The sequence below is a fragment of the Gracilinanus agilis genome, chromosome 4, assembly GCF_016433145.1.
Source record: "Gracilinanus agilis isolate LMUSP501 chromosome 4, AgileGrace, whole genome shotgun sequence".
In the NCBI taxonomy this organism is placed as follows: domain Eukaryota; kingdom Metazoa; phylum Chordata; class Mammalia; order Didelphimorphia; family Didelphidae; genus Gracilinanus; species Gracilinanus agilis.
This window is the reverse complement of record NC_058133.1, coordinates 358,634,854-358,649,167: the sequence shown is the minus strand read 5'-3', so window position 1 is coordinate 358,649,167 and position 14,314 is coordinate 358,634,854. Positions and strand designations below refer to the sequence as shown.

The window sequence follows — 14,314 nt, the reverse complement described above, 5'->3', positions numbered from 1 at the left end:
TCTGGCATCCAAAATGAGGGGGTGGGGGCTGAGGGTAGGGGGAAACAGGCCAGTACTCTTTTTCCAAGAATTTTTTTAAAAAGCCCACACCCTTCTCTTAATTGTCAAAGGAAAAGGATGATTTATAGGGAACTCACTGCATATTCCCTGCAGAGGAAGGCCACTATAATTTCTGTCAGGTGTTTATAGATTCATTCCCTATTAGCAAATGCAGTACTTACTAGAAGATGATTTCCCTCTACTACCCAGGAACTCAACATTTTTTTTTTTGCCTCAACTCTTTCTAGAGCTTTCTGTGGCTACAGGCCCTCATAAAAAGAACCTTTTTCTTCATCCCTGCCATCTAACTAGCTGAAGGAAAAAGTAAAATTACTACAAAGGCCTCCTTCTTCAATACATAAGAGAAGACAAAGACCAGATCACTTTCTTGGTATCTACCCCATAAAAAAAAAATCTCTGAATAGAAAAAAAATACATATTTTGTAGGGTAGGATGGGGCTGGGAGATATTGTAGAAGAGGAAAAAATGGGAGAGAAAAGAGGGAAAATCTTGAAACATAAAAACCCAGTTTGGAAAGACAAATTCTGAATTCATGAAATGAGCCTTCCACAGAAGTAGTTACTATGCAGGTAAACACATTTATACAGATGGGAAACCTAAACGGATGGGGTAGGGGGTGCAAATAGAAATTCCGGGTAATGACATGAATTTTAAAAAGCTAAGGGGACAATGAGGCCATAGTTTCCTCTAGTCCAATTGCTTCTATCAATCCCATTTCTCCCAAGTGGCTTCTCTTTCCCCCCCAAAGGTATTCATGTACACCCATCCAGTCTATCTCAGACTGGGCAAACCATTAAGGGAGCAGCTAGGTGGTGTAGTGGATAGAGCACGAGATTTGGAAGCAGTACATATTTATGAGTTCAAATCTAGTCCCAGACACTTCTTAGCCGTGTGCCCTTGAGCCAGTCACTTAACCCTGTTTGCCTCAGTTTCCTCATCTGTAAAATGATCTGGAAAAGGAAACAGCAAACCACTCCAATTTTTCTGCCAAGAAAACTCCAAAAGGGGTCACCAAGAACTGGATACAACTCAACAACTGAGAACATTAAGTATAGAATATTTTAAAATTCTGGAATCATAGAATAAGGTATGGATTCTTGCCACTCACTGGCAAGACACTGTACACAGCTGTTTCCCCACATGTAAAATGAGTCAGTCCAGCTTCTCTCTAAGGTACCCTGAAGATCTAACCTTTTATGATGGTCACAATTTCCTATCATGTCCATTTCCTAGGGCACCAATATCAAATGAGGTCTGTTTGTGGCCCTCCCAGACCTAATTGAAAGGCAGAATGAAGAGAAGGGCTTAAGATGGAATCAGAGGATTTACGTTCAAAAACGGACTTGGGAGATTTACTATTTAAGTGATCACAGACCGGTCACCTCCAAAACCTTGCTGTACAATATGGACAATAAGAGCTGCAGTTACTGATGTGACAGGGTGTGGGGAGGACCAAATGAGATAATGCATATTTAAGTATTTTGCAAAAAACTTTTAACACACGATCCATAGCATGTCCCAAAAGTCTTAGTATGGTTTTAAATTTTAATAGTTTAAAGTTTTAAGTTATGATAGCTTAAAAGTTTTAAGATTTAATAGCTTAAAGATGCACTAAGACTTTTGGAACACTTTGTGTAAATATCAGTTATTAATAGGGTACCCCAAATTAATTTAATTTTTATTTATTTATTTAGTTGCGATAAGTGTGACCTATTATTTTCATTACTTACTCGATGACCATATTCCTGAAAAGGTGCTTGTAAATAAAATGTCTCTAAGTGGAATCATATTTTAAAGTCACTAAGGAAAATCAAGAATTAAAGAAACTTTCCGCTTAGCCAATCTATTTTTTAAAATAAAATCAGGTTTTTGCTTTCCTCAGAGAATCAAAGAATTGGGGGCAAGGATAAAGAGTAACGGTCATCATCATCATCACATTTATATAGCACTTACTAATGTGCCAGGCACTGTGCTAAGAGCTTTACAATTATTATCTCATTTGAACCTCACAACAAACTTGGGAGGTTAAGTGCTGTGCTTATCCCCATTTTATAGAGGAGTCCTTTAGACCAACTTCTCATTTTATAGACAAGGAATCTGAGGAGCAGAGATTCAGTGACTCGGCCACAGTCACCCACAGAGCAAGTGACAGATGCACATGGGTCCCCTTAGTTGCTCTGCCCAGGGCCCTTCCCAGGGGGCTCTTTCTACATTTTTGACATATTCATTCCCTCACTGAACAGAATATCCAGAGGATCTACTCTACGCCAGGCACCGTGCTAGGCACAAATCACAGCTGATGATAGCGCAGGCCACGCTGATATGACAGCGTAGTGAGATGCCAGGATTGTCGCCACGGCCCTATTTCCCCCTCCTCTTCTGCGGTAGTTGATGATGTTGTTGCTTCTGGCATCTGTGAAGTCTTCCGGGACCATTAACGTCGGATACTCTAATCGAGCCCCCGAGGATGTCCAAGGATCATTTAAATTCTATAATGTATCATTTCAACAAGAATGCCGCTGGGTCCCAGACCTATGCCCTCTTTTTGAGCGCCGAGTGTCTTGAAGACTCCACTGCTGATGTCACTACATTCTTGATCCCCTAGGTCATCCTGATTATTCATATTATTCCTCTCCAATTTTAAAGTCCTGGAACAGAGCCAATCTTACATTATAACTAAGGTCAGAATAACAGTAGAAAAATCAGCCCTCCTTAGACGACAACACACACACACATATACAAATGTAGGTATGTATGTGAAATCTGGATAAATGTGTATATTTCTATACATAAGCACAGAGTACTCCATTGGAAAAAATATTCCCTATTTAGAAAATAGAACATCATAATAGCTGATGTTTATAAGATGTGTAAAATAGTTTACATAATTTTCTCATTTCTGCCTTACAAAAACACTCTAAGGCAAAGACTATCATCCCCTTTTTACAGATAAGCTTTTTTTTCAGCTCAGAATATTAAGTGAATGTATGGTTAGTGTCAGGGGGGAACTGGAACCTGCCTCCAAAGTCCCAGACACTATCCACAGCCTTTTACTTACAAATCTGGAAAACCTTCACTTCTATAGAAACAGACAAATCAGTACAAATGTATATAATCCAAACAGTCTCATAAAAAAAAAATAAATGAGGAGCTATTAAGCAGAGGAGGGGGAGCTAGATAGCCCAGTTGGACACAGTGCTATGCCAGGAGTTCAAATCCAGTCTCTGAAATTGTGTGACCCTGGGCAAGTCACTCAATCCTATTTGCCTCAGTTTCCTCATCTGTAAAATGATCTGGAGAAGGAAATGGCACACCACTCCAGTATCTCTGCCAAGAAAACTCCAAATGGGGTCATGATGAGTCAGAAATAACTGAAACGATTGAACAACAACAATTATAGAGAAGGTATTGATTAAGTTCTAGTTTTAATCACAGAAAACTTCCCAGAAACAGGCTCCATAGGGACAGACTCAAGACAAAAGACAACCACATGCTCAAGCAATTCCTTTAGAGGGAACCAACAAGACAATTAGGCAAAGGATAACCAAGTGAAAATATTTCCACGATGCAATCATCCTGAAATAATGCAGTACTGATGGAGAGACATCTGGGAAACAGTTATGACTAATCTCACAGGATAATAATGGTATTCTGGCCAGAGTTCCCAGTTCAAAGTCAAGAGATCTGGGTTCTAGACTTAGCTCAACCACTGACTAGATAATCAGCCTTGGGTGAGTCATTGATCCTTCTCTCTGGCCTCAGTTTCTCCATCTGTAACACAAAGGGTGGGAAGGGTGAACTAGGAAATCAAAGCTGTATCATGCAAAAGTTTTGCCAACTACTAGGGGGATCAAAATCCCAAATCAGAGGATCATAGATTTGGAACTTCAGGATTATCCAGTCCAACCCTCTCATTTCCCATTTTAAGAACTATAAAACACTGCAGATAGAGCCCTCCACCTAGGGTCAGGATAAAACTGAATTTAAATCCAGTCTCATATATTTACAAGCTAAGTGGCTCTGGGCAAATCATTCGACTTGTTTACTCAGTTTCTTCCTCTGTAAAATGGGATAATAATAGTACCTACTCCTTAGGGTTTATCGTGAGGATCAAATGAGATAAAAAACTTCAAATCACTTAGCACAGTGCCTGGGCAAATAGTAAGTTCTATAGAAAAATTAGCTACTACTTAACCTCTGTTTGCCTCAGTTTTCTCAACTGTAAAAAAGAGTATAACAGTACCTATCCGGCAGGGTTCTCGTGAGAAACAAATACTCTAAGAAAAGGGTTTAGCACACTCCCTAGCACATAGCAGGCACTGTATAAATGTCTATACACACATGGACATGGCCAGATATTCAGTTTCAGGGCTGGGCTTTGGGATTCAAAATCCACTATACTTCTTCTGCTATCGCCCTCCAAAGATGTTTTCATTATCCTCCAGCATCTACAAGGACTTCTGTCCTAAATATTCAGCTTGTGGGTAATCCAGTCAAGTTCAGCAGCAATGCCCCCCATCCCTGCTGCCATGTCTGCTTTGGAAGGTCCTAGCTTTGGACTAATTCCCAACGTTTACACGTACTCTTCCTCCCATCTCTCTGTGACGACGACAAGTCCTTTGAATAAGCAGGACAATTAGCTCCTTTCCATCTAATCGAGACAAGAATAAAGGGCTGCTCCTGTCAATGGACTCCATTCTCAGTCCTTTGTGGCCTAGTCAAGAAGACAGGAACATATTCATCCGAATTGGGATCAAAAGGCAAGAGAAAGCCCACAAAAAAAGAAGGCATTGAAGCCTCCCTTCTCTGGTGCTCCTTGAAGGCAGAGCAGCATCTTTCCCTAGCACACAGGCACTGGACTGTAGTGTTTGTCTTCCTTAGAGGAAGGCAACATAATATGATGGGGAAAAGCCCTGAATCAGGAGTACTTTTTTTAAACACTGGTTGTTAGCTAAAGTCCCTTCTGATTTCAAATTCTTGGGAAGCAATATGGGGGAGAAGCCACAACTTTCCTCCCGTTAGCCCCTGCGACAAGGGCTGTCTCTACTTCTAGATCTGAGACACAGCCATTTAGGAGGAGCTTGGGGATCCCCAGTCTACTTCAGCTCCAAATAAAGAGATTAAAGCTAAGCTAGACTGTGGAAGCCACCCTATGCTGGCCCTGAATCCCCAACAGCAGCATGAAATTCAACCAGTTTCCCTTCGGAGCAAAGTTCTGGGGCCAGAGGACCTGGCACAAATTGGAGGATTGGTGCCTATGTGGCCTTGGGCTTTCCTCACCTGTAAAAGGAAGAGGCTGCACAAGGTGGCCTCTGAAGCTCCTTCTAGCTCGACATCTAAGCCCAGTGGGGTCCTAGCTATTTCCCATGGCTCAGGGAAAGAATCTAACAGTCTCCTGAGAATGAGCAGAATAAGTCTAACCAGGGCTTCTGACATGCAGGATGCTGCCACTACTGGAGGAAGAATGATGGATCGTCTCTGTTTTTCCATCAACAAATAGCTACAACTAAGATTGAGTGTCGTACCAGACCCAGGGGTCCTGGAAAAAAACAAACAAACAAACAAAAAAAGGCTGAGCGTGCTGCAGGTGGCAATGGGTATGAAGTTAATAACTACTTGATGTGGTTGCTCCCTAGTCCACTAGGCAGAAAACAACAGCAAAAGCAGAAGAGTGGATTTGGAGTTAGATAGTGTGTTGTACTTTGAGTTAGAAGATGTGAATTCAGATCCTGCTACCAATTTATTATATCATCCTGGCCAAGTTACTTCATCTCTCTGGGTATCATTTATAAAATGAAGCATGTTTAGACTAGATGGCTTCTAATGTTCCTTTCCAGCTTTAAACTTGTGATTTATCAAAAGAATTCCTAACCTGGGGTCTATGAACTTAAAATAAAAATCTGATCATTATATTGTATTATAATTAGTTTCCTTTGGAATTCCTATGTATTTTATTTATTTAAAAACGTGATTTCGAGAAAGGGTCCATCAGCTTTAGAAGACTGCCAAAAAGATCCATCCCACACACAAAAAAGGAAAGAATCCCTAATTTAGACTGTCCTTATTTACCCACATGTTGATCGAGCTGCCATTTGAAATAGCCTGTTTTCCTAGATTTTCAAAATATGAAAATGGCTTATCACATCTTGAAACATGAGTATTTAATTTGTTCTACATTTTTATAGTGACAGGTTAGTAACTGGCCAACACTGCCCTATGCCCTGCAATTGGCAGCTATTATATATGTCAGCGGTACAGTGACCCACACCTCTAACAAACTGATGCCCTAATGCTGAATCAGAAAGTCCTCGAATCACATAACAACAGCAGGCTCTTCCTCCTCTTCCTTTGCCAACCCTCCAAAACAGCTTCATTAGATAGCAATCAAAGACAGCCACCAGCAACAACCCACCAAACACCCACTTCTTATTCCAGGTCCCAAAGCCATGATGAACATGAACTAAATTACTAAGCAGTAAAATGCCGAAGGATGCCAATGCAACAGGTAATTCTCCCAAAGAGACAGAAAAACGTCGAGATAGATCGACTACTGGGAGACCCAAACAGGGTTCAATCTTCAGATGTTACAGAGGAAGAAATTGAGGCTCCGACACTTGAAATACTTTGCCTGAGGGCACACAGTGGGTTTGAGTCCCGAAGAATTGGGAGCCACAGACTAGAGAGACCAGACGCTATCAGTTGTACAGGGAATGAATCCTCAGACGAGAAAACTTCCTCTGCCAATGTAGGTCAGTACCTTCTGGTCTCAGAGGGGAAGTGACTTGCCCAGGGTCAGAGAGAAAGCACTTAAATCCAAATCTTCCTACGTGTGAGCCTGGCTCTCCAAGTCACTACACCACAGATGCCTTGGATGGAGACAGGACTTGGACCCATCATTTCATTGCTAAGTTCTAAGAGGAAACTCCCACTACCAACACAGTCTGCATTTCTCCCAAATTCAGAGAACGTTCTCTTACTCTCGGAGACTATCTAGTAATCTGGAAAATTAAGTGACTTCTCCAGAGTCACACAACCAGTGCAGGTTAGAGTAGGGTTTGAACCCACTGGGAAAGAAGAAACAAATCCTACAGGAGTAGCAGAGACATGATTTAAATTTAAATCCAGGACCTTACTCCAAATCCAGCAGTCTTTCCACTACACTGTCATACCAGGGCAAGAGAAAAATAAAACAAAAAGCCAAAGGTGGTATTAAACTCCTCTCCAGCATCTACAAAGTGTGTGAATGAGCAAGATCATTTAATATCCTGTCATCATAAAACATTTTACCTACACTATCTCATTTAAGCCGTACTGACAACAATCCCAAGAGAGTTAAGAGTCCTAACCTATAGATTAGAGTTCTATTTTTATTAGGGATATGCAACCTTAGCTCCTGAGTGAGGGTATCTAATGAGGGTCCCTCGGCTTGCTGCTGAGAAACGTGCTTACACTTTTCCACCATGGCCTCTGGACAGAAAAAGTCAAGGCACAATTTCTAAGAACTAGGAGAGGAGAAAGATGGCTTTGCTCCATTATCCAAATGGAAATAATATCTGGCAGCTTTCCAGTGGGAATTACAAGTCAAATAGATAATTCTTTTTTTTTTTTTAAGTCTGGCTTTGGAAGATGTTTTTTCATGGAGTCACTTTCTTAAAAAGTAGAACTTGCCTAAAATCTCCTTAAAAAATGTCTTCCATGGCTTTGCTTCCTATTCCATGAAGGCGATAAGCATGACCCTAAAGGAGCCATCTGTTCAAAGGATCCTACATGAGTGGGTCAGGGGCTCACAGATCAAAGGGCACAAAGGGCTAATTTTCTTCATTTCATAGGTCTGCGACACAGCTTGAAAAAAGAGGAAAAACAGTCCCCCTAGTGTACTGCTGCTGTAGGAAGAGGAAGGAGATTCGTTTAGAATCACTGACGAGTTCAGCACTACTAAAGGAAATTACAAAATAGCCTTTTGGCAAGAGCCACCCAGCACAAGGCGGACGCTTTAGCCACAGCCACAAGCAGCCCTGCAGAGCTGCTCGAAAGCTCAGCCCTGAGTTCACATTTTGGAACCAGAAGAAAGTTATTCTAACTTTATCACGATGACAGCTACAAAACACACACACACACACACACACACACACACACACACACACACACACCTGCATTAAAACATACTTCCTTTTTTTAAACTCTTATTTTCTTTAAACAGTCCTTTTTTAAAAAACTCTTATTTTCTGTCATAGTCACAACTCTAAAACAGAAAGGCAAGAGGTAGGCAAACAGGATTAAATGACTAGGTCAGGCTCACGTAACTAGGATATGTCTGAGGCCAGTCTTGAACTCCAGGCTTGGCTCTCTATCTGCCACGGTGCCACCTAGCTGCCCCCCAGACAATTCTCTGAAATAGGACCAGATGTGCTCATCAAAAAAGAGGCCTGGAAACCATGATTAGAAATAAGCAGGGATAGGGGGCAGCTGGGTAGCTCAGTGGATTGAGAGCCAGGCCTAGAGACCGGAGGTCCTAGGTTCGAATCCGGCCTCAGACACTTCCCAGCTGTGTGACCCTGGGCAAGTCACTTGATCCCCATTGCCTACCCTTACCAACCTTCCACCTATAAATCAATACACAGAAGTTAAGGGTTTAAAAATTTAAAAAAAAAAATAAGCAGGGTAGGAAGACATAATTTGATTTTGCCATGGCTTGGAAAAGATTCCAAGAGCACATCTAAGGGAGAATGTACACTCTCCCAGATCCATCACTAAATACTCCTAACATCAAATATGCCACATCTTTTTGAGCTAAGGGAACGGAGATGGAAACACCACACAGAAAGATGCTGCCCCCCAGCACTCTGAAAATGGACAGGCAAGGGGCCACCATGGAGTTCTAGAAAGTATTCAGCCCTGGGAATACTAAGACTAAGCTCTGCTGGCTTCTGATTTAGAAACCCTGTAAGCAACATCTCAAAGGAGAATTCTGTGACTGAGTATTGTGCAGATCAAGTCCAAACTGAATGAAAGGAAATGATCATTTTTCCCCCTCTTAGCCATATCTCAGTCTCCATTTCTCCTTTAAGTCCAGGCTAAAGGAGACTTGAGAGATGGCCAGCCCCTCAGTGGGAAGCGTGTACCTGAGGTTCATGCACAATAAGTCAATTCAGGGCTTCCTGCTTCTGACACCAAGAGGCTTTCCTTCTGCCAGTGCTGAGAATATACTTGTATTATTTAATATTTTCTAAGTATCCATTGCTCAGCTTTTTATGTTGAAAATTACTTTATTTTATTATCTAACACTTTCAAAGTACTCATATCTTTGCATATGTACTTCTCCCCTCAAACAGCCTTAACTGATCAAGATTTTTTTTATTTACTACAAAGGCAAACATACTTTTTTAGTAAAGCAGTCTCAACCTATTAAGTGTTTGGCAAAGAATAGGTGCTTAATAAATGGTTGTTGAATGTAGAATCCAAAAATTTGCATTATTTGCCAAACTGAAGGCATGGTGCAAGATTTAGTACAGGCCCTTAAAATTTCATCCATCCCAATAATCATTAAGAAAAAAAGACTTAAGTGTGAAGATGTATTTCTTTAACGATATATAATAAATAGTGAAAATTCTCTAATTGTTTCTTATTGTATTTGTTCACATGAATGTTTGGGGCTATTGTTTCAAACAAATGAATTTTCTTTATAAGGTAAACATACCTTGGCTTTTTTGCTATTCACATAGAGAAAGGAACAAGGGAAGTTAGAATTCTAGCCCATTTTCCAGGAACTGATGCATCAGTATAAGATGAAAATAGCTGAATTTGGTCTCTCTGTCTCTGTCTCTGAATCTTTCCTTCCCTCTCTTTTCCCTCTCTTCCTCCTTCCCTCCATAGAATGACTAACCATACTAGGAATCAAACTCTTGAAACCTGGATGCCTGGAAATAGGTCACAATTAGCTCCTGACCTCTCCTTCCCTCCTCTTCCACCCCCACTAAACCACAGACACAAAAAAGGTTGGAAAACCAAACCAAGGCCATTAGTCATACTGGGTGTTCAGCACTTCTACCCCTGGTTTCAAAGGGCCTTCATATTCAAAGAAGATTTGGTAGTTCCTGCCTGGCTGCATCTTTTAATGAAGGTCATCTTAGGAAAACTTTTGAACTAAATTACCTCCCCATGGTCTTCAAGGATCAAAGTTTTCATATGTTAAATGAACTCTAATTCCCAGCTACTTGTTGCCCAGACGTGAAATATCAAAATTTGAATTAAAATAGTCAGAAAGTCTGTCATCCTACTTAGGATGCTAGTTATCTGCCTTTTCAATTTGGAGTATTTTATAACTGATGAGTAAAAATATATGAGATAGCTGGAGAAAAAAGCAAAAACATGAAGACAAAAATATTGGTTATGGCCCAGTATTATAAAGGCCATGGCTGAAATTAACATCTCTATTGGAAATCTTTAAATCGTAGAAGACATGGTTTGGCCAGTCTCAATTGGCAGCCACTTCAGTGAAAAGAATCTATTTTTGCCTATGTGTAATCAAAGATAGGTATTAAACAATTACATATATTTAAAGGTAAAACTGCAACTCCAATGAAGATCCTTGGAATCTTAGAAACTTCAATGAGGATCCTTGGAATCTTAGAAGAGATCTTAATGATCATCTAATCCGATTTACAGAGGCTTTATGCAGTGAAATGACTTAGACCAAGATCACAGTAGTACCTCCAGTACCAAAGTCAATGCTTTTCCTATGGCACTGCTTCTCTTTAGAAATAAACCTCTTTGCTTATTAATCTTAAAATCACAGGGAGGGTAAAAAAACTCTTCACCTGCAATTAAACTTCAACTAAAAATTTTCCTAGTCTGAATTCAAAAGAATAGTTTTTCCAAGACAGAAAAATCATGAAAATCTTCCCACTTTTTCAAACTCCCAAATCATGAGTTTCTTGTCCAGTAAGTTCCACTGCTCCCCAGTCTCTCATCCTTATAATGCTAAAAAGACAATGAAGAACAGCCATCTGAATGGCTTCTGCCATACACTCCAAAACTCTGTCTTTCAAGGTACTCAATATTAGCATTTAGAAGAAACTGAATTGCTCAAATCTTGCCTCATTTGGAAACAGTACCTGTATTACATAATTGACATACCTTTGTAAAGCTGTTAACACCATTCAATACAAGGTTGGTGGCATGTTAGAATTTGGTAAGGTAAAGGAATATACTGGGGAAAACACATTCACAGACTGGTTCTAAAACTAGCATTTTTACTTTTAAGTTCTGTGAACCAAGGCCTTGATAATACCTTCTTGGCCCCCCCAAAGAAAGAAAGAAAATGGGCACTTTTCTTTTCAAAACCCTTATAAAGGCAAATTAAAATATAATTTTCTTTCTGACTGAGTCTTTCTCCTGAATTGTTTCTTCTCTTAAGATTTAATCCTATTTCAGACCTCAACCTTTTAAAGCTTCCAATAGGAACCTGGAGAGACAAGAATCCCAAAGATAAGCATGAGAAGGGAGGACTGTTATCACTTTAAAAAAATTTTTTTAAATCCACCATAAAGATCAGAGGATCATATATCTGCCGTTAGGTGTGATTTCAGGGGCTATCTAGTCCAACCCCTTCATTTTTATAAAGTAAGGAAGCTAAGGACCAAAATGAGGATTAAGTGACTTGCCCAAGGTCACACAGGTAAGTCACAGAGGCAGGATTTGAACCCTGGTCCTCCTAGTATGGGTATATTGTAAAGAATGCCTACTCTCTTACTTCTAGAAGTCTATCTCCTGCGTGATTGCCCTATGAAGTTGGGGTAGGAGGAGGAGGGAAATAAGAATAAAGGAAAGACCAGCAGTCACAGAGTTAATTTCTCTAGATGCCCAACTGCAGAAAGAGTCATTACATCATAGTCCTCTCCACACCTCCCTCTCAACCACGTGCCTGAAGCCCCAAGAGACCAAAAAAGAACAGGAGAGTCTCCCTCTTCCCGGTTCATTTACAGGTAGAAGCCATTATCCAAGTCTCTTGTCTCTCTTTACTCCTCTGCCCGCCACCAAGGCGTCCTTGCTCCATCTCACTGATAAAACGTTGGGGCTCTGGCGTAGGCATTAATAGCAGTGGGACAGGTTCTGAACTAAGTCCAGAGAGAAAACAAGTGCTGGACAGGCTGGAAAAAACAGTCAGGTTGGGGAGCAGGGACAGGCTACTCAGCCTCAGACAAACGCCCAAGTTGTTCCTGGTGGTTCAAGCCTTTCCTTCCTGCTCAAAAGACTCATTATTACGAGGCATCCCTAAAAGTAAAATGCATTGCAGATGGATAAAAAGGGTAGTCGGTAGGAGAACTCTGGCAAGGAAAAGGGGCTTAGTAGGCCAGGAAAGGTTAGGCTGGAATCCAAGATTTCTCTAAGTACTTCCTTCTGTTTTCCAAGGGATTTGATGCTTCCACAGGTACAGTTGGCCACAGTTGCTATCTGTACCAAAACTTAAACCTAGGGGCCACAGGTTGTCTCATCTGATCAATGCTGTGCCAATTATTTTCAGAGAAACAAACACTGAACTCCGCAGTGCATGGAGCCCCCAATCCCATCTTCACCTTCCTGATCTACGTCCCTACATCTACCAGGACGTTCTGTGCCACACACACACACACACACACACACACACACACACACACACACACACACAATCTCTTTCTTGCCCTGTCATGGAATCACTAACTGAAGAATGGCCCTAACAAAGTTGGCCCTCTTCCCACCTACCTGCCTCAGCGCTGTCTAGGGAATTCAACAACAGTCACCTTTCTTTTCTTAAACTCCAGAGCACCCTGCTCTTACTCTGTAACCACCACCTCGACTCCAGAATTCGTCCCCAAGAATTCTCGACTCCCCCAATCAATTTCCCCTGCGCATCACAATCCCTTTCTCTCATCCCCACCAACCCCCGTTTTCCAAGCATCCAAAGCACTGCTGCACCCCATCCCCTCCACCTTTCGTTCTTCATAAGCGTAGAACACACACTCTCTCTCTCTCTCTCTCTCTCTCTCTCTCTCTCTCTCTCTCTCTCTCCCACCTCTTTATTTGCAATCTCTCACATTGCCTCCGCAACCTGCGAAAGCACTTGGAAAAGTACTAAGGGCTAGCACAGCCGTGCACTCCTCCCGATCCCACCTGGGGGGCAGTCCGTACGCACCTTCCAGCCGGCCGAGCTGTTGCTGTCGCCTTTATCCTTGAAGTAGGGCACGCAGCGCACCATCCAGTCGTAGATCTGGGACAAGGTGAGCCGCTTGTCCGGGGAGCTTTCGATGGCCTGAGTGATCAGGTCCGCGTAGGACAGGTTTCCCCACGCGTTCCTCCGGGAAGAGCATTTCCTCGGCTGCCCCGCGGCCCCGCTCGCCCCCTGTTGCTGCGGCTGCTGCTGCTGCTGCTGCAGCGGCGGCGGCGGCGGTGGTGGCGGCGGCAGCGGCAGCGGCGCCTGCGGAGGCTGCAACGGCGCCTGCTGCCCCCCACTCAGCACGCCCGCCCCGGGGGGCGCACCGGCTCCCGAGTCTTGCCCGCTAGGGGCCAGGAGTCGGGCCGCCTCCTCGGGGCGCAGTCCCGGGCCGAGGACGCCACTCGCACCGCCCATGGCCATGGCCGTGCCGGATCCTCCGCCGCCCCCAGGGGCTCCGCAGCCTCCTTCGTCGTCTTCCTCGTCGTCCTCCTCCTCGGGGATCATGGAGTCGGCGGACGCTTCCCCCGAGGGCTTGGCCGGGCTCGCCTGCAGCTCGGGCCTCTGCAGGGGCCACGTACAGGAGCGGGGCCGGCTCTGGGGCTCGAACTCTGGGTCCAGCTCCACTTCCAGCGGCGACAGCGGGGCCGGGGAGGACGGCGCCTCTGCCATCTTCGCCGCCCGGGCCCTTGGGCTGCCTTTTGCCTGCTACTGCTCGCTCTCTAGCTCGAGCGGTGGCTCTCCTCCTTGCTCTCTCGCTGGGGCGGGGTAAAGTGGGGGGGAGGAAAGGGGGGGAGAACAGGCTTAGGGATCGGAATCGCAGCCTGGGGTGGGGGGAGGAGAGCTAGGGGATGGGGGAGAAAGGGAGGGAAATGGGGGAGAGAGTTGGTTATCCTGAGCTGGAATGAAGTCTTTGGAGGACCTTTAGTGCCACTGCCTCCTCTTCCCAGATCAGAACCTCACCAAGCCAGGGGAACAGGCAGACCTGGAAACGTCCCTTCCCGTGAACCTGGTAGAGCGAGCGACTCCCAGTCCAAAGCAGCCGCCTCCGGAGGGTGAGGGGTG

The 14,314-nt window shown here is 43.4% G+C and overlaps 1 protein-coding gene across 1 annotated transcript in view; it reads right to left on the bottom strand.

Annotated features, from left to right (window-relative positions):
• FOXO3 (forkhead box O3) overlaps nt 1-14,019 on the bottom strand; it is a 152,130-nt gene extending 138,111 nt beyond the window's left edge. Inside the window, exon 1 of the mRNA XM_044676671.1 lies at nt 13,232-14,019. Within this exon, the coding sequence (XP_044532606.1) occupies nt 13,232-13,921 (690 nt within the window). The 5' untranslated portion in view covers nt 13,922-14,019. The remainder of the gene's footprint in view (nt 1-13,231) is intronic.
• Between the last annotated feature and the right edge of the window lie 295 nt (nt 14,020-14,314).